This window comes from Heterodontus francisci, chromosome 23 (assembly GCF_036365525.1).
Source record: "Heterodontus francisci isolate sHetFra1 chromosome 23, sHetFra1.hap1, whole genome shotgun sequence".
NCBI classification, from domain to species: domain Eukaryota; kingdom Metazoa; phylum Chordata; class Chondrichthyes; order Heterodontiformes; family Heterodontidae; genus Heterodontus; species Heterodontus francisci.
The window spans coordinates 55516250-55543448 of NC_090393.1; the positions used below are offsets into that span (position 1 = coordinate 55516250).

Consider the following 27199-nt stretch of genomic DNA (forward strand, 5'->3'; position numbering starts at 1 on the left):
GCCAGCAAGTTCAGGAGGTAAGAGATACACTTCTGGAAATTTGCAACTAACTTACTAACCTACTTATGATGCTCTGCCATTTGTTTTGCACAAATGGTATCTTACCCTTGGCTTCCCTGTTATTTATAGGAACTTGTGTGATATGCACCTTAATTGACTATTAAACCTGCCACAGAAAGTCAAGTCTGGCAATTAAAGATGCAAGTACCCTTTACAATGTGATAATTGTTACTGCAATGCTAATCAAGTACACTGGTCCAAAAAGGGAATAATTTAAACTGTTCAGTCTCCTTCCTGCATGTAGTCAATTATTGTCGAGATTTTTTTTAAATGTCAATTTTTTTTTTCTTTTTTATCTCTTTATCTCTTAATTCAATCTTTCTTTTCCTCACATTTATTTCTGTACCAGACTTGGCTTTAAATCACCCTCCTTCTCTGTCGTTCCCTTTTTCCTCTTTCTTTCTCAATTCATATATCTCTCATTAGTTAAGATACCCTGTTGGTCTCATCTAATATAAAAACAAGAAATGCTGGAACCACTCAGTAAATCTGGCAGCATCTGTGGAAAAAGCAAAGTTAACGTTTCGGGTCAGTGGCCCTTCTTTGGAACTGGTCTTCTGTTGGTCTCATCGCTCATGAAGATCCCAGATGCCTTCATGCCATTATCATCTTGCACTTCCAGCAAGTTATGGTGCAAAATTTTTCCGGAAGGGTGAGAAAAAAAATCTAATGGTGCACACTGCAAGAAACCTTATTCCAGCAAGATTTGGCCAATTGTCACATGACGGATGTTGCACCTGCAATCATTAACACAAGTTAATGGTGTAGGATCGTGCCAGCAGAGAAAAGAAGAAATGGCCAATGTTTCACCCTTTTTAATAGCAGACCATCTTCTTCCCCTCTCAACTGGGCTTTGCCTGGGAGAAACCAGAATAGTCGGGGGGGGGGGGTGGGGAGAAATAAAAAATACGTTCCTACCTTCACCTGTTCTTGCTCCATCACCGAGGCTGCTACTGTCATAGGACTTTGGGTGTAAACTTGGTGGTATGGTGCTTGAACACTGATCAGCATAGGGCTCAGGCCACCAATTGCTTGGTCTCTGGAACTCCTTAACCTGTGCTGCAGAGAATCTCTCATGTCCTAACCCTAATTCAGTTGTCCCCTTCCCTTTTACTGTGGTTCACTTGAAGACTCGATTCCATAGGCTGAGTCTTCTGTGCCTGCCGCCGTTGGGCCAAGAGCGGGCCGCGTGTCACGGAGCTGCTGCAATCCTCCGTGTGGCACCTCATTTAAATAGCCAGGGCGGGCCATTTCCCCCAACCCCCTGGATTACACTGGGAGGGCTGGCTGTCCATCCCCAGGAATGGCGTCCGCTGCCTGTGCAAAGGCGCTGACACATTTTTAAAGGGCTTTGAGCCCTACGAGAAAATTTAAATATTTAAAGCGCAAGTAAATAAAAATAAAGACGTTTCTTCTGCGCCTTCTCATCACCCCAATAATTTAATTATTTGCCCTCTGTTCCACCCCCCCAAAACACTTACCCTGTCCACTTGACCTCCCACCAGCCGCCCCCCCTCCTCCCCAAACTGCATAAACTTTAAACTGTAACCCTTCCCACTATCTTCCACACCAATTATGTTATTTTGACTCCGTTCCCGCCAGCACCGATAAACTTGCCTCCTCCCGCCCCTTCCCACCGATGTGGCATCTCGTTTCCCCAGACAGGAATCTGAAGGCGCAGAAGGGCCGGCCACCGGGCCGAAGATCACAGCGGTACATGACACGGCAGCTTAAGTACTATTAATTCAATCTCTCTAATTTATTTAAATATTCAAATGGAGGTCCCGTCGCCAAGCGGCAGCAGGGCCGCTACAAGGCCTCGCCGCCACCGGTAATATCGGGCCAGGCCCTCCCAACGTCTGGGTGTGTGGCGGCCTTCTCCTGGAGGCATCTTCAGGCAACCCCACAACGGACCCCGACACCTGGGAGAGAACAAAATCCAGCCCCGTGTGTGCAGCATTATGTATGATAAACTAGCTGTAAAATAAATGGATCATATTAGACCATTTAAACATCAGTGAAGGTTGCTTTATTGAAATTTGTGATTCCCTTTGTGTTTGTGAATCCACTTTTGATTCAATTGCCCTTGTGGGAGTTGAACATGGATTTAAAAAATATTGTTCTCCAACTCCCTTTCTCACCTTTTCCCCCCATCTTTGTCCAAGGTCACAGTTATAATGACTGCAAATCAGAATCTGTCAAAAATGCTTCCCTTAGAAAGTAATTATCCAACTGTCCAGAAAAAAGTGGCGGGAACGGAGTAATTGGTGTGGGGGTTAGTGGGAAGGGTTATAGTTTAAAGTTTATGCAGTTTGGGGAGGGGGGGGACTGGTGGGAGAAGGTCAAGTGGACAGGGTAAGTGTTTTGGGGGGATGGAACAGGAAAAGGGGGCGGCGCAGTGGTTAGCACCGCAGCCTCACAGCTCCAGGGACCCAGGTTCAATTCTGGGTACTGCCTGTGCGGAGTTTGCAAGTTCTCCCTGTGACCGCGTGGGTTTTCGCCGGGTGCTCCGGTTTCCTCCCACCGCCAAAGACTTGCAGGTGATAGGTAAGTTGGCCATTGTAAATTGCCCCTAGTGTAGGTAGGTGGTGGGGAATATGGGATTACTGTAGGGTTAGTATAAATGGGTGGTTGTTGGTCGGCACAGACTCGGTGGGCCGAAGGGCCTGTTTCAGTGCTGTATCTCTAAAATAAAAAAAAATAAAATAAATTTAAAAAAAACTAAAATAAAAAATACAAGAACCATTTACATTACTGAAAGCATCCAGTGTAACTGATAGATGTTTCAGCTGCACGCCACTGATACATTTGTTGTACGGATATCCAGGGGTAAAATACTGTCTATATTGAAGCTTGTTCTACTGGCTACTGTCAAACAGCCACTCCATCCTGAGTCAAATTGGGTTCTGGTTTTACAAGAGAGGACCTAGATTCTAACTGAGGAACCACTTATTGTCAGCTCACTTGATTTACTAAGAGGGGGAAAAGATAGCTTAAGATCTACAGTGGGCACCATAACAGTGGTTGCTTTATAATCCACATATTTTATGTTTTACTTCGAATCAGCTAAGTACTGTACTTAAGTTCAATGCTGAAAGTGTTCACTGATTTTGCTGGAAGTTAATTTTCCGGCTGTTCAGCTCCTGCATTCTGTACTTTCTCTTAACACTCTCCTCTTAGATTGGAAAATGCCTTGCGGAATTTTGCCTGTTTGACCACTGGTGATGTCATTGCTATTAACTACAATGAGAAGGTAAGTGGTCAGTGCTGTATGGGGAGGGAACGCCAGCTTCTAACTATTACTCGTTAGTGGCCTTGTATGTTGCACAGAAGATACCGAGTGAAGAGTCATAGATGTGAACTTAAACTGTGGGTCAATTGGTAACTTGCTTCCAATTTCACAACGGGATTCTAAGCGGAGATTCTCCGCTCCAGCACAGAACTGCGTCAAAATTACCCCAAGAGAGTACCTACAGTATCTATGTAACCCTGCCAGTGAAATGTCTCAGCAATTGCTGTACATGTGTAATATTGCTGTTCTAAACCAAAAGTGCTTGGAGTATACTGGTAACGGGTATACGGGTAAACCCACAGTAGTTGAGTACCTGTGCAGTGATGCTGGCTTAAACCCCAGTGTATATTGTACTCCTATTAATGTAACTACCACAATGCTTGAATAATCATATGCTGCTGGTGTAAACTGGATTGGTATTCATACACATTATTCTGGTGTAACCCACCAGCACTTGCAACACATACCTGCAGCACTTCCAGTGCCCATGTTAGACTCAGTGTAAACCCATGGTGTTTGAAATAGCCATGTAATGTTGGTGTGCAGTTACAGCGCTATTGCTTATGTAATGCCGACAGTGTAAACCTATCCACTTGCAGTGTCTGTGTAGTAATCCTGATGAAAAGCCACAGCACTTGTGATAAAGTCATGAGACTAAAATTATGAATGAAATACTACTTTTCACCTTTTTGCCTGCTCTTGCCACTGTTTTACATTTGTTCTTAGAACAGTATGTGTGTGATGCCTTCTTGGAGATCCACATGATGTAACACTGTTTCCCTTATATACGTACTAGGACACATGATGCATCTATTTCAACAAGGTCAATGTAATATTTCACTGTACAATATGAATTTAATGTACTGTACCTTAACATTTCCTGTAAATGTGGGAGAGGCTTCTAAAGAGTTTCTGTGTTTCAGATCTATGAGCTTCGGGTCATGGAAACTAAACCAGACAAAGCTGTTTCCATCATTGAGTGTGATATGAATGTAAGTCTAATAAATTAGCTCTGAATTTAATGTTTCTTGTTATGACTAAGTGAAATTTTAATGGTAAGGAGACTGTGCCTGCCTCATCTGATGTGTTGCCATCCCACCAGATGATCTACAGAATTATTGCAGGTTACAACTGTGGCTTAGTGCTAACCTGGATCAGAAGGTCGTGAGTTCTAGCCCTACGGAAGCATTTGAGCACAGAATCTGGACTGGTACTTCAGTGTTGCACAGTCGGAGGTGCCATCTTTCAGATGAGACATTAAACTGAGATTCTGTCTGCCCTCTCAGGGAGACATAAGATCCCACGGCACAGTTTGAAGAAAAGCAGGGGAGTTCTCTTGATGTTTTGGCCAACATTTATTTCTCAACCACTACCACTGAAACAGTTAATTGGTGATTTATTTCATTGCTGTTTGTGGGACTTTGCAGTATGCAAACTGGCTGCCACATTCCCCTATGTTATAACAGTGACGACATTTCAAATGTAATTGGTTTGCTGTGAAGTGTCTTGGGACATCCTGAGGACATAATAGGCACTATAAAATGCAAGTCTTTCTTTGACCTTGCTGTGACTACTTCTTTTGTATTTGCAGATTTCACTGATTACTTCTATCACGTCATTAACTAAGTGCTGAGGGCCAGCATCTTCTATACAGCAGCTCATGCTGAATTTGACAAGCAATTGAACTCTTCACCTGCTGTTACTGAGGCTTTGAGGAAAGGCTTTTGCATTAGTTCTATATTTGACCGCCCTGAAATTAAAAGCCTCACGAATATTCAATCTTTTTCATCACCAATTTCCTCCACTGCTTTTCTGAAGGTGCTGATGCCTTGCAGGGGATTCGTGCTTGATCCAAGTTACCATTATTGATGTGTGACCCCTGATGGTCAGTGTCTGTAGGATATTTGGCCAAACATCATTGGGACAAAACCCAATCCTGCCCTCGCCTTCTGTGATTCCAGCAGTCATTGTTGGAAAGCAATCAGTAGTGGCAACCCTGTTTGATTATATTTTGGCCCCTTTAAAATCCAGTGGTGCAGAGGCAAATTGTACCATGTCTCTGTTAGCATATCCACAGCTGAGAAAGAGTCATAGTCATTTATGGCACAGAAGGAGGCCACAAGCACCAACTGGTAATCAAACATGGGAATATCCTGGTCTGTGTGGCTCAGCTACTCAGTGCATATATTTGGTGCACTATTAGCTGGATGTACACAGATGCAGGTAGCCACATCCAGCAAGGGTGGTGAACAGCTCACAAGACACCAGGATTATTATGCTATAACTATGCATCTTCTGTAAAGAATTATTTCACAAATGTGCATCTTCTTCATTTCTGTTGCTTCTTTCTGTCTAGCATCAGGGAAGTCATCACTATCCATATTTTTTCTGTTTAATGTGCAGGTGGATTTTGATGCTCCATTGGGGTACAAAGAGCCTGAGAGACATTACCAGCCTGAAGACACCTCGGTATGAAACTACTGTAACCAAACCTTTTTTAGTTACTCAGTTTTAGTTCATCAGATATGGAACACATTTTTAGTAACGTTCACCCCAAGTATAGTTGTGCTATTTCTCTTGATGTGGCTGTTCCTCAGTGTTCATTTGCTGCACAGATGTTTGCATCTGTATGGTCATAGTATGCGTCTATGCATTTTAATTAGTCACATTCCAGGTTAAAAAAAATTATTTACAGAATATGTTTAATTAATATGGTCACTATCACATTGCTATTTGTGGGACTTCACAATGCACAAACTTTCAGCAGTGACTACATTTCAAAAGTATTTCATTGGGTACAAAGCACTTTGGGATGTTCTGAGATTGTGAAAGGTGCCATGTCAATACGTGTCTTTCTTTCAAGTCTTTTTATTGCTACATGAAAAGAAAAGGATGTGTTGGAGCAGGTCTGTCATAATTCAGAGATGCCTGTAGCTCAATAATCTACCATGATGTTCTGGTCCAGAAACTTGTTTCTTCTCACTGATCATTTTCATGTCCTCCTGTTCTGAGACCTCAAAAGACAAATTAGATGCCTGTTCAGTCGTAGTTTTGAGCTGGTCTTCAGATCTGCCTTCTTGCTCTGTCCTGCAGATGCTGTTTAAAGGCAGTAGCCCGAAATGACTGACTTTATTGGTGAATCTATTCTTGCCTGTGTTTGTTTTTGTTATTATAACCGAGATAGTGACCTACCTGGTTGAAGTATTTTAGTTAAACTAGAGAAAGTTAATCTGTCTTCAACTTACTTTAATACAAGCAAGCCAATTTCTGGAATTGATGGAAACCTTTACCTTGGCATCAAGGAAATGAGTGGAATTGACTCCTCAATTGTGTTTCTCAGCTATTGTTTTCTTATGTGATTTTGATCCTTTGGTGTAACTAAATTTTTGCTGCAATTCATGATGTTTCTTTCCTGCCTTTATTTTACAACCCAGTTTTCATCTAGTTAAGAGTTCTTTTGCTGGTTAAACTGAACAGATTGAAATTTTTTGAAGTCCTTCAAACTGTAAAGTTTGATAGCTAAAGTATGCTGCGATTCAGGAGTGCTGTGGAAATAACCCAACTGAACATTTTTTTAAAAAAAAATAATGTAATACAAAAGCAATTTCTAGTCCACTTCCCACAAAACAGTCTTTTCAACAGATTTAAAAGTCTATTTCAACTTTCGTTTTCATACTTGCTGTCTGATATTTTATATGGATTATCTTTGTTTTATTTCTAGGATATTGAAGCTGACCACACTGCCTTTGTGCCCGTTGATTTAGGGTTCAGGGTAAGTAGAAAACAAAATGCATTTATGCCTATAATAGGATACCTGGGATTCAGTTTTAGTTATAGTGCATTTTATTAAACTGGCTGTCTTCCCTATTTACAGTCTTTATGCAATCTGTCTCCAATCTTGTTGGTACATTCTATTCTAACCTCTTTATCCTGGATTATGTTTGGTGTTGTATATAAGATTGCTCTTATGGACGAGTCGCAACTCCTCAGATCTACAAGATTGTATGTCCTTGACTTGAGATCTAGGTAAGCTTTCCTCAATGGCAAACACTATTCGGTAAATGCCTTTGAGTACCAGACTATCTGATGTCCCCATTAAGTATCACATCCAATCTTTGAAAATGATAGAATGTTCCATGAGACCTTGTTCAAAGCTGATAATATGAAACAATTTTTTTGAACAAATAATAAACTGTCTGTATAGTTGCGTATTGGCAGTAGGACATCTGTTTATTTCGTAGGTAAAATAATAAAGTTGTAATTCTTAACTAACTTAATCTCTTAGAATTGACCTTCAGATACACATAGTATTTCTCTACCTGTTGGAGTATCAGCTTTGTTGCTTCTTTTAAAACTGTTTCCTGCCTACTTTTAAGATTTGCAAACTGCCTTATGAGATTCTCCAACTGCCCAGAATCAAAACAAAATAGTGTCTCGTACATGCCAAAGAAAAGTTACCAGGGCATCCAGGATTGTTAATACCTGACCTTTCAGTTCGACACTTAAATTGTCAGTCCTTTCCGCAACAAAGCTGAATAAATCTAACCCAGCCACTTACAGGCCCATCAACTTTCTCCCAATTATCAGCTAAGTGAAAGAAGGGGTCATCAGTCAGGCCTACTTTCTGGTACCAAACTCATCACAGACTTGATCCAGCCATGGATACAAGAGCTGAATGCTACAGGAGAGGTGAGAGTAGCTGCCCTTGACTTCCAGAAACCTTCGGCTGAGTATGGCCTCATGCAGCCCGAGTAAAATTAGTGTCAGTGGGGTTCAAAGCGAAAACCCACAAATGGTTGGAATCTAGCCTGTTGTAAAGCAAAATGATTGTAGTTGTCAGACAATGGTCATTACAGGCCCAGGATATTGCTGCAGGGTATCTTGGGATGGGTTCTTGGTCCACTCATCTTCAGCAATGACCTTTCCTCCATCAGAAGGCCAGGAGTGGGGCATTGCATTGACACTTCCACAGTGTTCAGCTATATGCATAACTCTTCTGGCAATGAGGCAGCCCATGTTAGCTTACAAAAGGATCTGGGTAACATCCAGGCTTGGGGTGACATGACTAGGGCTTTCTCTTGTTTGAGATTGTTACATCAGCATCATCTAGTCCTTCACTATCAGTGTCCTCTGCGGGGGGTGGGGTCGGTGGTCTTCACTGAGCAGAAGATGAACTGGACTAGCCAGATCAATACAGTGGCTGCAAGATTAGAGTCTGGGTACTTTACAAAGACCAAGCTTATGATAGAATATTCGCCACTCTCATGGATCGATGACGTTTCTTCTTCATTGTGGGGTCAATATCCTTGAATTCCCTGTCTAACACCATTGTGGGAGCACCATCACCACAAGAACTGCAGTGGTTCAAAGAGCAGGCCCATCACCACATTCTCAGGACTCCTGGCAGATGGGCAAGAAGTGCACCATTCCCAGTGTGTCCCATATCCCTAGAAAACAGAAAAAAAATAAATGCAACCAATCACAAAGTCTATACTTGGTAGATTTCCTCTCAAACCGTCTGCAGTGAGACTAAAACAATAAATCTTGCAACAGTGCATTAGTATATACAATTTAGCTGGTTGGTAAACCCATTTTGTGGAATGTGTGTATGGAAATGACAGCTGCCAAAGCATCAGACCAAAATACATAACCTTGGCCTCACCCACTTGCAGTCCAGTAAATCCCTTTAAACCTTGCCTTATTTACTATCTGTTCTATCTAACTCCTGCATTTTTAAATCAGCAGTCCACAGAGATCATGAGTATTCCCAGGGGCTGATGCATCCTATTGTTCATGACAGCATGGTTTTGTGAAGGGGAGGTCGTGTCTTACTAATTTGATTGAGTTTTTTGAGGAAGTGACGAAGATGATTGATGAAGGAAGGGCAGTGGATGTTATCTATGTGGACTTTAGTAAAGCCTTTGACAAGGTCCCGCATGGCAGACTGGTCCAAAAGGTGAAGTCACACGGGATCAGAGGTGAGCTGGCAAGATGGATGCAGAACTGGCTCTGTCATAGAAGACCGAGGGTATCAGTGGATGGATGTTTTTATGAATGGAGGGATGTGACTAGTCGTGTTCCGCAGGGATCAGTGCTGGGACCTTTGCTGTTTGTAGTATATATAAATGATGTGGAGGAAAATGTAGCTGGTCTGATTAGTAAGTTTGCGGACGACATAAAGGTTGGTGGAGTTGCAGATAATGATGAGGATTGTCAGAGGATACAGCAGGATATAGATCGGTTGGCGACTTGGGTGGAGAAATGGCAGATGGAGCTTAATCCGGACAAATGTGAGGTAATGCATTTTGGAAGGTCTAATGCAGGTGGGAGGTATACAGTAAATGGCAGAACCCTTAGGAGTATTGACAGGCAGAGAGATCTGGGTGTACAGGTCCACAGGTCACTGAAGGTGGCAACGCAGGTGGATAAGGTAGTCAAGATGGCATACGGCATGCTTGCCTTCATCGGTTGGGGCATAGAGTATAAAAATTGGCAAGTCATGTTGCAGCTGTACAGAACCTTAGTTAGGCCACACTTAGAATATTGCATGCAATTCTGGTCGCCACACTACCAGAAGGACGTGGAGGTTTTGGAGAGGGTACAGAGGAGGTTTACCAGGATGTTGCCTGGTCTGGAGGGCATTAGCTATGAGGAGAGGTTGGAAAAACTCTGATTGTTTTCACTGGAACGATGGAGGTGGAGGGGGTGACATGATAGAGGTTTGCAAAGTTATGAGCGGCATGGACAAAGTGGATAGTCAGAAGCTTTTTCCCAGGGTGTAAGAGTCAGTTACTAGGGGACATAGGTTTAAGGTGTGAGGGGCAAAGTCTAGAGGGGATGTGCGAAGCAAGTTCTTTACACAGAGGGTGGTGAGTGCCTGGAACTTGCTGCCAGGGGAGGTGGTGGAAGCAGATACGATAGCGACGTTTAAGAGACATCTTGACAAATACATGAATAGGAAGGGAATAGAGGGATATGGGCCCCGTAAGTGCAGAAGGTGTTGGTTTAGGCAGGCATCAAGATTGGCGCCGGCTTGGAGGGCCGAATGGCCTTTTCCTGTGCTGTACTGTTCTTTGTTCTTTATCTGTGATTAGTATAGTTATGCAGTGTCTTGATTTGTTGTACTCTCAGGCATTTACTGGTGCCGGCAACCGGTTAGATGGGAAGAAGAAAGGAGTCGATCCCAGTCCGGCACAAATCAACCCGGAAGATATTAAAAGGTTAGTGTCAGACTGGATAAAAGTGTCAAAAAAGTACTGTCTGTGGTCATTGATGTGCTTCAAGTAACCAACTGATTAAAGTACTGCATTTCAGTGCCTATGCAATGTTGGGTGTTTCTGATCAGTGTTCTGAGGTCTTTATGGTCTCCATCTTAGAATCTCATCTTCCTAAAAGAGCCCTTTGACCAGAGCCTTCATGTATCACTCTCATGTGTGCTGTCTCTTTCTCTGATTATCTATGACCATCTTCAGGGCTTTGAATAGAGACTAGTGATACATGGTAAATGATCAAGGGCTAGAGAGGGGAGAGAATGTCTTGCAAGAAAAGACAGCCATTATAGATGGAGTTGTTCTATTCATTAGTACAACTTCTACCACTCACTGTGGATTTAAAAAGTGACCTAAAACATATCTGATCCCACAAGCAGACTTGATGGTTCTCAGCAAATCGACTTGGACAAAAATTTCTCTGAAATTGAAGCTAGAAATGGGTTTTATTATTTGACTTGAACATTATGTAGACAGTCAAAAGCTTCATATTGTTTTCAGGGAAGAGGTGCTGGGATATATATCTACGGCTTTGATCACTTATTAGAACAGATTATTTTCAGCCTGCAAAACCGGTTAAGTCACATTTGGAATGATTTGGGCATCCACCTGCAAAAGAATGTTAAATTGGAGAAATTCAGATGAGAGCAGTCAGAATTATTGTATAATTAAAAACATTGTTAGGGCAATCTGAAAAAGTAAAGCTAATTTCATGTGAGAGTAAAGAATATCGAGACGTATTCTACCCTCCCTTACCACTGCATGCGCCACCTTGGCTGAGATGGCAGATGATCAATTCCCAAACTTTCATCTATGCCATTCTTAGCTCTCTGAACACTACTAAGATTGGGGAATTGAAAGTAAAGGAATCTGAACAGCAATTTTTATTTTGCTGTATGTTGTTTCAATGTTACTGCATTACGATCCAAATTTGGGAATGTTTAATGTTGTGAACAATGGCGATTAATACAGAAAAAAGGAACTTGCATTTATATCGCACCTTTCATGACCTCTTGATGTTGCAAAGCAAAGTCAGCCAATGAGTTACTTTTAAACTTTACTTAATTTTGTAGGGAAAGGCAGTATCAAATATGTGCACAGTATGGTCCCACAAACGGTAATGAGATAAATTAAACTGTTCAGTGGATAAATGGCCAGGACACCACGGAAGCTCCTCTGTTCTTCAGATAGTGCCGTGGAACCTTTTACATCCACCTGAGACGAAAGATAAGACCTTGTTTTAACATTTCACCCAAGAAAGAGGCAGCTTCAACAGTGCAGCCGTCCCTCAGTACTGCACTAAAGTGTCAGTCACAATTATGTGTCCAAGTGTCTGGAGTGGGCTTGAGCCTGTGACTTTCTGGCAGATATACATGTACTACCATTGAGCCAAGGCTGATGCCTGCATTTAGGATATTTATGTTTAAACAGTGACCAAATGACTAGAGGATGATACAAATTACCAAGTATCTGAAAAATGCTTAAGATTGCCACATGTTCATAATTCCAGGATAATGTCAGTTAGCGGTAACTGTAAACTAACTTTTCTTTTGCCATCATCACACAGGGGAATCCCAAACTATGAGTTCAAAATAGGAAAAATCACCTTTATCAGGAATTCCCGACCACAGCCCAAACGAATAGAGGAGGTGAGTGAATAATGGGGGAGATGTAAATGTGTTTGGAAAAGTTAAATTGAAAGTTAGCTAAGAACTCATTTATGTTTAATAATAAGTAATGACACAATGGAGTAGATTTTACACGGTAGCATTCCTGGTGCCAACCTTAGGATAGTCAGCATGGCTTTGTCGGGGCGATCATGTCTAACAAATTTGATTGAATTTTTCAAGCAGGTGCCTAGGTATGTCAGTGAGGGTTAAGCAGTTGATGTAGTTTGCATGGACTTCAGTAAAGCTTTTGATAAGGTCCTGCATGGGAGATTGCTCAAGAAGGTAAGAGTCCATGGGGTCCAGGGCAATTTGGCAAACTGGATCCAAAATTGACTTGGTGGCAGGATGCAGAGGGTGATGGTCGAGGGTTGTTTTTGCGATTGGAAGCCTGTGACCAGTGGTGTACCACAGGGATCGGTGCTGCGACCCTTGCTGTTTGTAGTGTACATTAATGATTTAGACGAGAATATGGGAGGTATGATCAGTAAGTTCACAGATGACGCGAAAATTGATGGTGTCGTAAATAGTGAGGGGAAAAGCCTTGGATTCCAGGACGATATAGATAGACTGGTAAGATGAGCAGAGCAGTGGCAAATGGAATTTAATCCAGAGAAGTGTGAGGTAATGCATTTTGGGAGGACTAACACGTTGAGGGAATATACAATGGATGGTAGGACCATAGGAAGTACAGAGGGTCAGAGGGACTTTGGTGTAGTTGTCCATAGATCACTGAAGGCAGCAGCACAGGTAGATAAGGTGGTTCGGAAGGCATATGGGATACTTGCCTTTATTAGTCTAGGCATAGAAGCTGTATAAAACGCTAGTTCGGCCACCCTTGGGGTACTGTGTACAGTTCTGGTCACCACACTATAGGAAGGATGCGATTGCACTGGAGAGGGTGCAGAGGAGATTCACCAGGATATTGCCTGGGTTGGAGCTTTTCAGCTATAAAGAGAGACTGGATAGGCTAGGGTTATTTTCCTTAGAGCAGAGAAGGCTGAAGGGGGACCTCATTGAGGTATACAAAATTGTGAGGGGCATAGATAGGAAGAAACTTTTTCACTTAGTGGAGGTGTCAATAACCAGGGGGCATAGATTAAAGGTAATGGGCGGGAGGTTTAGAGGGGATTTGAGGATAAATGTTTTCAACGAGAGGGTGCTTGGAATCTGGAGCACACTGCTTGAAGGGGTGGTAGAGGCAGGAACCCTCACAACATTTAAGAAGTATTTAGATGAGCACTTGAGATTAGCATACAAGGCTACAGGCCAAGTGCTGGAAAATTGGATTAGAATAGATAGGCTTGATGGTCGGACACGGAGGGCCGAAGGGCCTGTTTCTGTGCTGTATAACTGTATGACTATGACTATGACTCTGACTAACCTAGAACTCATGTCAGATTAGCAAATAGAAAAACAGAATTGCTGCTGCTAAACACAGCCTTGAAGCTTGCAAAAGCAAAATACTGCACAGACTCAAAATCTGAAACAAAAACAGAAAATGCTGGAAATACTCAGCAGGTCAGGCAGCATCCATGGAGAGAAAGCAGTTAACATTTCAGGTTCCTTGTCGCCAGATGAAAGGTCACGTAGACTTGAAACTTTAACTCTCTTTCTCTCCACAGATGCTGCCTGACCTGAGTATTTCCAGAATTTTCTGTTTTTGCTTCAAGCTTGCAATATAGCTTGACAGCACTGGATTTGAATTTGATGTATTTTACAAGCTGTACTTGTAGAGACAATCATTATCATTTATTTCTCCTGTAAATTTTATGCTCAAGCTGAAGAATAATCTTGCTGAGAAATTGAACTCAGGCGCCCAGTGTCCACATGAAGTACTCCAGGGTTAGATGTAATATGGCAAGGTGTGGAATAAAGTTCCCTTTCCTTATGTCTTACCTAATATCTTACCTAATATTTTCACCCGTTCATATCACCTAGTGGAAAATTGGGTGGGTGACAAAACTGGTGGACTGGCCTTGCGATATTTTAGTGAACCTGGTGTGAAACGATCACAGTCAGTTGTGGTACATTGTAAATCCCACTCACTGGATGGTTAATGAATGAAACTGGGAAAAGTGTCTTGGTGGAAATAAGAGGTTGGAACTGAGTCACAATCTTGGGGCGGAGTAGAGGGGACTTTAGTCTGGATTCCTCCATACTGTACCTTACCTGACAGCACTTGATGTTTGCACATGGTGCCTGAAATTTTCCAAATTGACTACTCCAAAAAAAGCCAGTTGCCCAAAGTGAAATGTTGGCCCTGATAATAACAGGTAGGCACGAATGGTGCAGGGGTAAGGGCCGATGGAAGTTTGGTGGCCACGAAAGCTGGATGTACAGGTTTCCCAAGGTCCTGCCAAATTTAACGACAGGACCTGATTTAAAAAAATAATTCTGTTTCTTAGCCACTGCCAGCCAGATTGAAGGTTGCAGCAGGGGATCTGGCATTGGCAGAAGTAAGTCATTGGGAGGGGATCAGTCAGATTGTGGGGTGGGGGAGGTCACGTGAACCTGCTCCTCCTGGCCCGCAAGCAGTGCTGTAAAGGCTCTTGGCTTGTGAGTCCGGCCCTTTATGTCTCCCTTCAACTGCCGGGCTTCCCAACTACAGGTGTTATAAATAAAGGCAACATTTAAAATAGAGGCAAACAACCTTCTTAAAATATTTTAAATTCCAACCCACTTCTGAGAGTGGATTGGTTGTCCGCCCCACAGCCCAACTCCATTAAAAGCGGAAATGGGCGAATAAGGGATGAACTTCCCGCTTAAAAAAAAAAAATTTGTAACCACCCACACCTACCCAGGGTAAGGGGAGGTTAAAGTTATCCATGTTGTCTTTACAAAGGACATCTGAATATCCTGTGCATCCAGTTAAAATTTAATAACACTAAACCACATACTTAAATGTCGGGCAGGTACAAATTCCAGCTGACCCATCAAACTTGCACCAACATTAACTGCTGTAGCATGTTAGTCAGAAGAAGCTCTGTTTTGCTATATTAATCTGCATACGAAAACCATATCAGATTACCACATGAGCATCAAATCTAGCAAAGGTTTGAGTTCGGATTGTGCCGGTGTTTCTATCTTTGAGCTATTTCATACCAAGGAAAAGAAGTTTTAACCACTGCTGTGAATTCACAACTTCCTGTTTGTTCATATTCCATCTTAAAAGTTTGTATTTTTGCATTAAGTTTATGAAACCAAGTAGGTTGTTCAGTACCCACTTCATTATTTTCAGCAGTTGACGTGATGATTGTCCTTTTCGGTCTTCAAATTACATAGCTACTCAGTTTGTGTAGGAATATTCAGAGTTCACACTCCAACGTGGAAAGCTTTTCTGTGCAATATGTTTCATTAGATTAAAAAAATCCTCAGATCTGACCCTGTGAGGCAGGATCAAGTTTTATCCTCACGGTCTTTTCTGTTGGTGCAGGATACTGGGGCCAACAGGTTTATTGCATTCTCTGGAGAAGGACAGTCTTTACGCAAGAAAGGAAGGAAACCTTAGAACACCAAGCACTCTCTGGTGGGAGAAGAATAGCCTTTTCCATTTGGGGGAGGAAAAAAACACAGGAGCTGGAAAGGACTGGCTCTCCTCGTCTCTAAGGACACCTTTATGGTACTCGAGTGGAATTCTTTGCATTGTTTCTCCCATAAACTGGATTTCTCTGTAGTTTGCCTGGTGGTTTTACATGGACAAATGATTTCAACTGAATTGACTGGTTTAAGAGTGGAATTCTACACTGCAGGCCAAATGAAAAGCATTGCTGAAAACTATTAGGTGTGTTTACAAATGGGACTTTTGCTCTGTATATATCTTTCTTTAGTAAACCAGTTTTCTGACATTTTGGGCTTGCAATTCTTTTTTATCATTATTATTCATTGCAAGAAACTATCCTATTAAGCCAATGTTCCATCAATTATATGATCTGATTCGTCCACATGATGTAAATCTAGGGTTATTATTCCATGTTGATTGATGCCCAAGTGTAATACATTAAGTACAAGAACATGGAGAGAAGTCAGTCATACTATAAATTTAAATCTAAATCCGAAGTCTCAGGCAGAAACACAAAACAAGAATGGGTAGTAAAACACTCCAAACATTGCTTTCAAAATGATGACTGAAGGGTTGGTGTAGTGTAATGGAGCTCCAACACACAACACTGTGCAGTGGTGGTATTTGAGTCTGCATTCTTTTCATTTCTTCTTTTGATCATTGCATTTTTTTATGGGATGTGGGTGCCGCTGGCATTTATTGCCCATCCCTAATTACACTGAAGGCATTTAAGAGTCAACCACATTGCTGTGGGTCTGGAGTCACATGTAGGATATTAGTGAACCAGATAGATTTTTAGACAATCGACAATGGTTTCATGGTCACCATCAGACTAACTTTTAATTCCAGATTTATGAATTGGATTCAAATTTCACCATCTGCCAAGGTGGGATTTGAACCCATGTCCCCAGATCATTAGTCTAGGCATCTGAATTACTGGTCCAGTGACATTACCACTACGCCGCCGCCTCCCCCATATTAAGAGCAGGTGTTCAGAGGACATCAGGCACCTCCCAAGAAGAATTGATCTACCTGGTTGGCTGATGAGGTTAAATGTGCCAATTATTATCTCATTTGGTTGAAATTTCTTATTGAGATTTTTTTTGAATATCAACCCAACATGCAGTTGAATATAAGAATATTGGAATTCAAAATGTTGTTCAACCCAGGCAGTCTGTCCCATTGTTCAGGCCGTGTTTCAAGATGCATTCTGAACACGCTTTGTCGTTTCTGCCTAAAAGCTTCTACTCCTCCCTGAATTTAGTGTATATTTAAATCATACTTGAATCTTTCAACTGTTACGAACACTGGTCTTTGTAACATGATTGTTTTAAAAAAACTGTGATTTTTTTTTAAAAAAGTTTAAGATGGAGTCAGAAGCCAGGTGAGCTCACGTCAACTCTGCTTAAAGACAAGACTGAACTCTTGGTTACCAGGACAACAGAGAATGCTGATCAAAGACCTTTTTGAAAAACAGAAACAGCAAGGGATAACACCTGAAGAACAATGGCTTTCACTCTCCCAGTGAAAAAGATAAGACTGAAGCATTTGCAACAGTCTTCAGCCAGAAGTGCCGAGTGGGTGATCCATCTTGGCCTCTTCCTGAATTCCCCAGCATTACATGCTGATCTTCAGCCAATTCGATTCACTCTGTGATATCGAGAAATGACTGATGGCACTGGATACTGCAAAGGCTACAGGCCCTGACAACATTCCAGCAATAGTGCTGAAGACCTGTGCTCCAGAACTTGCTGCGCCCCTAGCCAAGCTGTTCCATTACAGCTACTACATTGGCATCTATCTGGCAATGTGAAAAATTTCCTAGGTGTGTCCTATACACACAAAGCTGGACAAATCCAACCCAGCCAATTAACGCCCCATCAGTCTATTCTTAATCATCAGTAAAGTCTTGGAAGCTGTCTTCAACAGTGTTATCAAACGGCACTTGCTTAGCAATAACCTGCTCAGTGACGCTCAGTTTGGGTTCCACCAAGGCCACTCAGCTCCTAACCTCATTACAGCCTTGGTTCAAACGTGGACAAAAGAGCTGAATGCAAAAGGTGAGATGAGAGTGACTGCCCTTGATATCAAGGCAGCATTTGACATGGGTATAGCATCAAGGAGCCCTAGCAAAACCGGAGTCGATGGGAATCGGGGGGAAAACTCTCCGGTGGTTGGAGTCGTACCTAGCGCAAAGGAAGATGGTTGTGGTTGTTGGAGGTCAATCATCTCGACTCCAGGACATCACTGCACGAGTTCCTCAGGTTAGTGTCCTAGGCCCAACTATTTTCAGCTGCTTCATTAATGACCTTCCTTCAGTCATAAGGTTAGAAGTGGGGATGTTCAGCACCATTTGCGAGTCCTCAGATGCTGAAGCAGTCCATGTAGAAATACAGCAAGACCTGGACAATGTCGAGGCTTGGGCTGATAAGTGGCAAATAACATTCATGCCACACAAGTGCCAGGCAATGACTGTCTTAAACAAGAGAGAATCTAACCATCTCCCCTTGACATTCAATGGCATTACAATTGCCGAATCCCCCACTATCAACATTCTGGGGATTACCATTGACCAGAAACTGAACTGGATCAGACACATAAATGCTGCGGCTACAAGAGCAGGTCAGAGGCTGGGAATCCTATGGTGAGAAACTCGCCATCTGACTCCCCAAAGCCTGTCCGCCATCTACAAGGCACAAGTCAGGAGTGTGATGGAATACTTTCCACTTGCCTGGATGGGTGCAGCTCCAACAACACTCAAGAAGTTCGACACTATCCAGCACAAAGCTTGATTGGCACCCCATCTACAAACATTCACTCCCTCCACCACTGATGCACAGTGGCAGCAGTGTGTACCATCTACAAGATGCACTGCAGCAACGCACCAAGTCTCCTTAGACAACACTTTCCAAACCCACGATCCCTACCACCTAGAAGAACAGGGCAGCAGTTGCATGGGAACACCACCATCCTAACTTGGAACTATATTGCCATTCCTGCACTGTCAACTTTCAAAACACGCTCCAGACTTCGCAGCCTTTCGCTGTATCAGTCTTCTCTGGGAGCAGGTGTTTCTTTCTCTCTCTCTCTCCCCCCTTGAGGTTGCTACCAGGCTCTCTTCCTTGCAGCCCACTCTGAGGCTGCAACTGTTGGTCTTCTTTACAGCCTGTCTGCCTTCACAAAATCTGTTGAATTTATCTGGAATCAAAAGTCAATAGCCCACTGTCCTTTTCCAATCTGCAAAGTCCACAAATTTGGCTTCAGCAGAACCACCCAGGCTTTCCATTGTCTCCAGGTGTTAGCAGCTGCCATGCACATTTGCATTCTCAGAGTCACTGAATCCTTGTTTATGCTCTGAGTCTTTTTTTTAAATTCATTCATGGGAAGTGGGCATCACTGGCTCGGACAGCATTTATTTCTCATCCCTTAATTCCCTTGAGAAAGTGGTGGTGAGCTGCCACCTTGAACCGCTGCAGTCCACGTGGGGTCAAAATCCTGGACCTCCCTTCCTTACAGCACTGTTGTTATACTTACCCAGACTTGTCCTTTTCCAATCTGAAAAGTCCACAATGGGTTATTGACTTTTGATTCCAGATAAATTTAACAGATTTTCTGAAGCCAGACAGGCTGTAAGAAAGGAAACCAGCAGTTGCAGCCTCAGAGAGGGTTGTAAGGAAGACGACTAGGGGTGGCAGACTCAGAGCAGACTGTAAGGGAGACGTTAGGTGGCAGTCTCGAGGGAGGGAGAGACAGCGAAAGAAAACACCTTTTCTCAAAGAAGACTGATACAGTGAAAGGCTGCGAAGTCTGGAGCGCATTTTAAAAGTTGAGGTTTGCGGAGAAGTAAAAGACCAACAGGATCACCTTATTCAAGGACGTCCAGGTTGAAAGTGCTTGGAGAAGTGAGCGAAGAGGACATTGACTTTGAGAGAGGTCTGGGAGATCCAACCCATTGCAACTGGGAGGAGTTTGGGACATTTAACTGCAAAGATTTCTCCAAGGAGAACTGTGTAATGTATAAATGTGGTGTGAGGTTTTCAACTGTTTTAGTAAGTAAAGAAAATACCTTTCTCTGTAATTTGGGGTATCAGCTACTTACAAAGTAATATTTAGTTAATGAGGATTTCTTTTAGTTTAGTTATAAAGAAGGTCTTAAAACTTTAAATTTTGTTGTTTAATTCTTTAAATTGGTCTGGGATTCATATCTTGTATTTTAACATTAATAGTCTCATTGAGGTCATAACACACCTGAGTCCATATTTAATGCATGAGATAGCAGCCTATCCATAACTCTTCAAATGTGAAGAAATGATTCCATAAATTGTTTCGTGTGAGTAAGTTGTGTCCTTTTGTTTTGACTTCTCGTTTTACATAAAATACTCCTTCATATCCATCTAGTCAATTTTCTATTTCAAAAACCTGCGTGATTTGAATCTTTTGCTGGAATTTCCACAGGGTTTCACTGGTAGATCATCAGTGGAATCCTTCGGAAGACACCATAAACACCACCACTATAAACTGCCATTAACACCATTTCTCCAGGGTTTGTGCTGTAGTTACAGCAGGAGACTCCCAGAGAAATTCCCCACCTATGGGTTTAGCTTTCTCAGCCTGTCTTCATGTCTCAATGATCTGAAACCTAGAATAATAGCCAATTTCCTTCTATTGATTTTTTTTAAAATCTCGGGACAATGACCGTAACTGGCCACAATTCCCTTTATGTTTTGGATGCACTACTACATCCAACACTGAATTTATCTTTGCATTGCAGAGTGGTAATTGCAATGTTGTTACTAGATGAACTTGTACCATAGAGGGGGAGAAATGAAATTGCATTAAAGTCAATACAGAAATATGCTGTCTTTGTGATATTAACCCTTCAAATTGCTCCCACCACTGTCGCCACCAGCAGCAGATTAGTATTTTGCTACTTTATTCAGATGTGCACTCCACACAGAACCAAAGCATAAAAGGACAAAATTCTTGACATTGTTATGTGTTTCAAGACCAGACATACACACTGTCCTGGAGGCCCCCACCTTTCCAGAATGAGCCAGCTGAGATCTGGTCTCTCTCTAATTGCAAAGCAAACTAACCGGAGAAGCTAATGAGGTTTATTCCTTGTTGCCAGATGAGAGTTCATCAAGTTATGAACTGAGCAAAAATGCTATCCTCAGAGCATACGAATTAGTACCTGAAGCACACCGCCAAAAGTTTAGAACCCTCAAAAAGCAAGCTAATCAAACTTATCTCGAGTCTGAAAGAAGTAAGCAGCTGGCTTTTGACCAGTGGCTGAGGGCTCTTACAATACTGCTTAGCTATGAGACTCTTAGAAAAGTAATTCTGTTAGATGAATTTAAAAACCCTCTCCCACTCTCAATAAAGACCCATGTAGAGGAGTAGCGGGTTCAGGGAGGCCAGCAAGCGGCCGTTCTGCCCAATGAGTTTGCTTTAATTTACAAGTCAGTTTCCCGGGGAGAACCTTTCCTAATCACCCCTACAAATCCAAATAGGACAAAGGGTGGGAAGATGATATCCTCTCAGGCAGTGCTGGAAGAGAAAGGAAAGCAGGAGACACAGGGGACCTTCCTCCAGCCAACAAGGAAGGTGCTGTGCGCAAGACTCGAGACTTGTGTGCATCCATTGTAATAATGCAGGGCATTTAAAAGCTGACTGCTGGAAACTAAAGGGGAAACCGGTAGAGTTAATCAGGGCACATCCCCTCAGTGAAGACGGGGACCTGATGCAAAGCGCAGCAGAACAAGCTGTGGCTTTAATTGCAGTAAGAGTGCAACCCAGGAAGCTTACTACGGCCAGTGCAGGAAAAGCTAATACAATTCCTGAAGGTTATCAGGGTTTTGAGTCTGAAGGAAAAGCAATCCCATACACCTTAAGTGGGGCAAGCAAGCCCATAGTGATTCTCAGAGACGCAGGGGTCACTAGATCTCTTTTACTGGGAAAAGGCCTGACCTTTCCCCCAGAGAGTGCAGTGAACACCAAAATGGTGGTGAATGGTATTGGAGGGCAGTGTATGCCTGCACCTGTACACCGGGTGCACTTGGAATGCGACCTAGTTTCGGGACTGGTGACCATAGGGATTGTCCCTAGTTTGCCTGTGGACGGCGTTGACCTGCTGCTAGATAGTGATCTGGCAGGGGTGAATATGGTAGGCCCCCCCTTCCCCCCCCCAGTAGTGAAAGAAAGACTGCGGGAGGTCAGAGAGACAGGACCGTGGCAGGAGACAGTCCCCTGCAGTGTCCCTGAATGTATAGTGGATAAGGCCATGACCAAACCAGCTGTCCCAGAGGAGACTGCATTAGCACTGCAGGTAGATGAACATGAGGTCTGCCTGTTCGAGACTTTCTTTAGAAAGTTAGGAGTCCCAGGGATTTTCCCTAGGTGAGGCTCAGCGAGCCGACCCAGTATTGCAAGAATTAGCACAGGTGCCCAGTCTGAAAGTGAAGCAGAGGGAGTCCCTGATTGCTACTATTTAAAGAATGAGGTACTGATGAGGAAATGGAGTTCTACTCACAGATCTGAGGGCAAGACGGTAGCTCACCAATTAGTGGTGCCACAAAGGTACCGGGGAAAAATATTAAGAATGGCCCACGAGACAACAGTGGCTGTACATGCTGGTATATGAAAGACGAAAGCCCGCATAAGACAGCAGTTTGACTGGTCAAAACTCCACAAAGATGTGGTGGAGTACTGCAGGAGTTCCACATGTGCCAGGTTGAGGGGAAACCCCAACCCACAGTGAAACCTGTACCCCGAAGTCCTGTACCGGTGTTAGGAGGATCCTCCGGCAGGGGCAGCCCTCTGCCGAGAACAGAAGGGGACAGGCAGGCACAGGGTTGGCAAAAGTTTGGCAAAAGTACCAAGAGGGCAGGTTAAAGGAAGTCTGGATGAAAACCACTACTGTCTGGTCAGCCAACCCCGCAAAATGTGAAAAGTTAGACCCCACATCCTCCTATGTAAATGCAGACTCTAGAAGCACCCCACCAGAGTTGATAACAGCATTTACAGGAACCTGCAGAGACCTCTAGGGGGCACAGAGACCGTGAGGGTGATGCCTCACCTAGTCGAAGTGCACAGGAGAGGGCAGTCAACTCTGCACACATACCTGCAGGTAGGATTGTCCCAGAGAACAAAGTGAATATTAACAAAGAATCCTCCCCCACAGTCAGAGGAAAAGAGAACCATCCATGCCCTGAAGTCAAAAGTCTTTGCATGATTCAGAGTTCAGGATAGACCCACCTACTCTTAACTCTCCTGGGAAAAATAATGACCTCAATAGGAACAAAAACTCAAAGCAGTTATGGCAATGGGCAAACTGATGAAAAGCTTCCCCAAAGAACGCATGTGGCTACTATGATGCCAAAAAAATGGGAAATTAAAGTAGCACTGGCACCCAGAAAAGACCATTTTAATAGGCTTTAAGATTGATGAATGAATGGAAATGAATGAGAGAAATGCATGGTTGTTCTTTCTGTATCTTATATTTCTCTCAAGCCTTATAATGAAATGTGCTGTTTTTTTTCAAATCACATTTCATTCCCCTGGGTGTGTAGGTGTCATGCAGGCTGCCACCTGCCAAGAATGAGGCACACATTATTTTGCCACATGAACATTAAAACTTAAAATTGCTGCTGGGAAGAAATGTGGGCCTATCACAATGAAGTGCCAGGCCGCTAGCCGGAAAGACCTTTTTTGCATACTAGCAGACAGTGTTGGAACAAAGAACCCAGTCCCTGCTTCTCCAATACCCAAGAGCTGGTCAGACCAGTTCAGTCACATAACTAACTGGCTGTTTGAATTTGAACTTGCCACAGAGTGTTTGATACACAAAAAGCTGTTTGCTCCTGGACTGAAAAGATCGCTCTCCTGTCTGCTCTCATCTCACTCTAACCAGCTTCGGAAATCATTGAAGACATATGAAACCCAAGAGAGAAAAGTCTCCTACAGTGAACAAGGTTTAAGAAGAATACTGGGCCTCAACGATAAGCAAGACTTCCCACAATCAGGGACTACAGCGAGCTCGAAGCACAGTAACAAGAAACTCTTCTGATATTGCCTCAAACCTCTCTACTTATTTTTTTCTTCTCTTTTCTGTCTCTATTTGCATATGTGTATCGCTTATGCATGCTAGTGTGGGGCGCGGCGTGTATCCATAGGCGTTAACCAAATTAGAGTTTAAGTTTTAATAAATTTCACTTTTCTTCAAACCTAAGAAAGCCTGTCTTTGTTCATTTCTTTGCCTTATAATTGGAAAGCAGCGTACAGGATTCACCAAGGGGGAGCTCAAAACACAGTGTGTTTAAAATTAAACCCTGTTTTTTTTTATTTCCAAAATATACTTTACTCATAAAAATGTGTAAAAAATACATTGCCAAACAGTTTCAAACAGCACCAAAAAATACAAACATTGCAAGGGAGATCAGTTTCCTTCAATACAATCATGAGTTGCTTCACAACCCTTCCATTTCACATTTGTCATGCCAATTACATTTTTACATTAACAGCAAATGAAAATTTTCCCGATACAGTTCGAGGGGTTTCCCATGGAACCCTGTTACAATAAGACCAGGTGAAGGCTGAAAAGACCCCTAGACACCTTTCTCACATGATCGGAACAACACACAAACACACCCCTTTATGGTTTGCAGGTATCCTTGTGGCAACATAATTTTCTATATTTGGTAAACAATTGGACACATCTTTCCTGACTCCTTATCTAATAAAATGTTTTTGGTTTATAGCCGTATTTCCTATTTTAAATAATTATGTATGAATGTTTGCATCTTTCAATTAATTAAACAACCTGAATATTAAGTATATGTATTTCTAGGAATTTTTTTGGCCTTTTCTTCCTAACCCCTATTTTCTTAGACAATTGCTTATTTTATCTATGGATTTCATTAATTTTAAAACCTAGTCAAACACTGTCTCTAAATAGTACAAACAATTCTCATTACTAGTATCTGGGATATTCTGATCACGCCTATTTACAATGACTACTCCTGGTGCATTTGGCTAAATAATTTACCAGAATTACTAATTCCTTGATCTCCAAATGTTTTGCTATAGGCACAAGTCTTTCAGGAAGCATATCATCAAATGCCTTCTAAAATGAGTTGTATTACTTTCTCAAGGAAATCCAATAAATTTAAGTTTCTGAAAGTCACATCACATGCTGGTTTGGAGTTATTCAGGCTTGTTCCATTTTATATTTCTTGAATTGACTGGTTTGTGTTTAACTATTCTTGCCTTCAATCACTCTATAATTAATTCCGGTAAGTGACACTGTCGGAGAAAAAGGCTGAGCCCGTCTTTCTCCATTGTTATAGCCAGCAGCTGCATGATCTCCCCTTTTGTTACACAAACATGTCGTATTGAAATCTGAGAGTGTGCAGAGAGTTACCAGAATGGTACCAGGGATGAAGGATGTCAGTTATGTGGAAAAAATAGAGAAGCTTGGATTGTTCTTTCAACAGCTAAGAAGGTTATAGGGAAGTTTAACAGAGGTATTCAAAATTATGAACAGTTTTGCTAGAATAGGTAAGGAGAAATTGTTTTCACTTGCAGGAGGGTTGATCATCAAAGAACATAGATTGAAGATAATTGGCAAAAGAATCAAAGAAGATGGAAATGAGTTTCTTTTTGTGCAGTGCGATATGATGATCGGGAATACACAGTCTGAAAGGGTGGTGGAAGCAGATACAACATAAACTTTCACATGGGGAATTGGATGTATATTTGAAAACTGAAAAAAATTGCAGGACTAGGGGGAAAGAGCAGGGGTGTGGGAGTATTTGGATAACGCTTGCATATTGTTGGCACAGGTATGATGGACCAAATAGCCTCCTGTGCTGTAAGATTCCATGATTCTATAAAATGATATGTAGTTTCTTCATCTAACATCAGTTGTTTCCAAGTACAATTTATTAAATGAGAGCCAAGTTGTATTCTTTCTGCTTTTTGGAAGGTTTATTTCCAAGTTTGATGCCATTTTCTACTTTCAAATTGGCACTTCTGTTTATCTCCAGGATTTCTGTCGGTCTTCCACCAAAGTTACTGAAGGAAATTGCAAGATGCACTTGGATATTCCAAGCAATTTTGTTTAGTTTTGCATTGATTGCATAACGCTTTAAATCCTGTCAGAGAAACATTTGCATTTATAGAGTGCCTTTCAAAACCTTCAGATGCCCCAAAGCACTTTACAGCCAATGAAGTTCTTTGGAAGTGTAGTGCGCTGTTGTAGTGAATATGTAAGAATATTCATTCAGTTAAATTTCATGTCCCTAGACTAAATTGGTACATATGTTGTGAGGCTTGGTCCGTCCTTGCCATTCTTTTTTTAAAGATTAATTCATGGGATGTGGATGTCTCTGGCAAGGCCAGGATTTATCGCCGATCCCTAATTGCCTTTGAGAAGGTGTTGTTGACCTGCCGCCTTGGACCGCTGCCATCTCTGTGGTGGAGGTACTCCCACAGTGCTGTTGGGTAGCGAGTTCCAGGATTTCAACCCAGCGGCGATAAAGGAATGGCAATGTATTTCTAAAACGGGATGGTGTGTGACTTGGAAGGAAATGTGCAGATGGTGGTGTTCCCATGCGTCCATCAAGTGGAGTAGAGGCAGAATATCAGCCATGATCATCTTAAATAGTGGAGCAGGCACGAGGGGCCATATGGTCTACTGCTCTTATTTCTTTAAGTAATGCATTCTTATGTTGCCCTTGTGCTTCTGAGTGGTATAGATCGTCGGTTTAGAAGGTACTGTCGAGGAAGCCTTGGTGAGTTGCTGCAGTGCAACTTCTGCATGGCGCATGCTGCAGACATGATGCACTGGTGGTGGACGGCATGAATGTTTAAGGTGCCAGACAGAATGCCAGTCAAGTAGGCTGTTTTGGCCTCGCTGTGGAGCTTCTTGAGTATTGTTGGATCTGCTTTCATCCAGGCAAGTGAAGAATGTTCCATTAACCGCCCTGACTTGTGCCTTGTAGATGGAGGAAAGACTTTGAGGTGTCAGGAAGTGAGTTATTTCACCACAGAATACCCAATCTCTGACCTGCTTGTGTAGCTGCATATTTGTGTGGCTGGTCAATGGTGAACCCCAGGATGTTGATGGCAGAGAATTCGACGATTAGTCATGCCATCAAATGTCAGATGGATATGGTTAGATTCTCTCTTGTTGGAGATGATCAATGCCTGGCACTTGTGTAGCTTGAATGTTACCTGCCACTTATCAGCCCAAGCCAGAATGTTGTCCAGGCTTTGCTGCATGCAGGCATGGACTGCGTCAGTAGTTGAGGAGTTGCGAATGGAACTGAACATTGCACAATCATCAGCG

The 27199-nt window shown here is 42.5% G+C and overlaps 1 protein-coding gene across 2 annotated transcripts in view; it reads left to right on the forward strand.

Annotated features, from left to right (window-relative positions):
* ufd1l (ubiquitin recognition factor in ER associated degradation 1) overlaps window positions 1–16135 on the forward strand; it is a 51868-nt gene extending 35733 nt beyond the window's left edge. For both annotated transcript variants that reach the window (XM_068055337.1, XM_068055336.1), the window contains exons 6-12: window positions 3241–3313; window positions 4276–4344; window positions 5756–5821; window positions 7074–7124; window positions 10484–10572; window positions 12188–12269; window positions 15724–16135. In XM_068055337.1, the coding sequence (XP_067911438.1) occupies window positions 3241–3313; window positions 4276–4344; window positions 5756–5821; window positions 7074–7124; window positions 10484–10572; window positions 12188–12269; window positions 15724–15798 (505 nt within the window). In that variant the 3' untranslated portion in view covers window positions 15799–16135. The remainder of the gene's footprint in view (window positions 1–3240; window positions 3314–4275; window positions 4345–5755; window positions 5822–7073; window positions 7125–10483; window positions 10573–12187; window positions 12270–15723) is intronic.
* Window positions 16136–27199: the final 11064 nt, after the last annotated feature.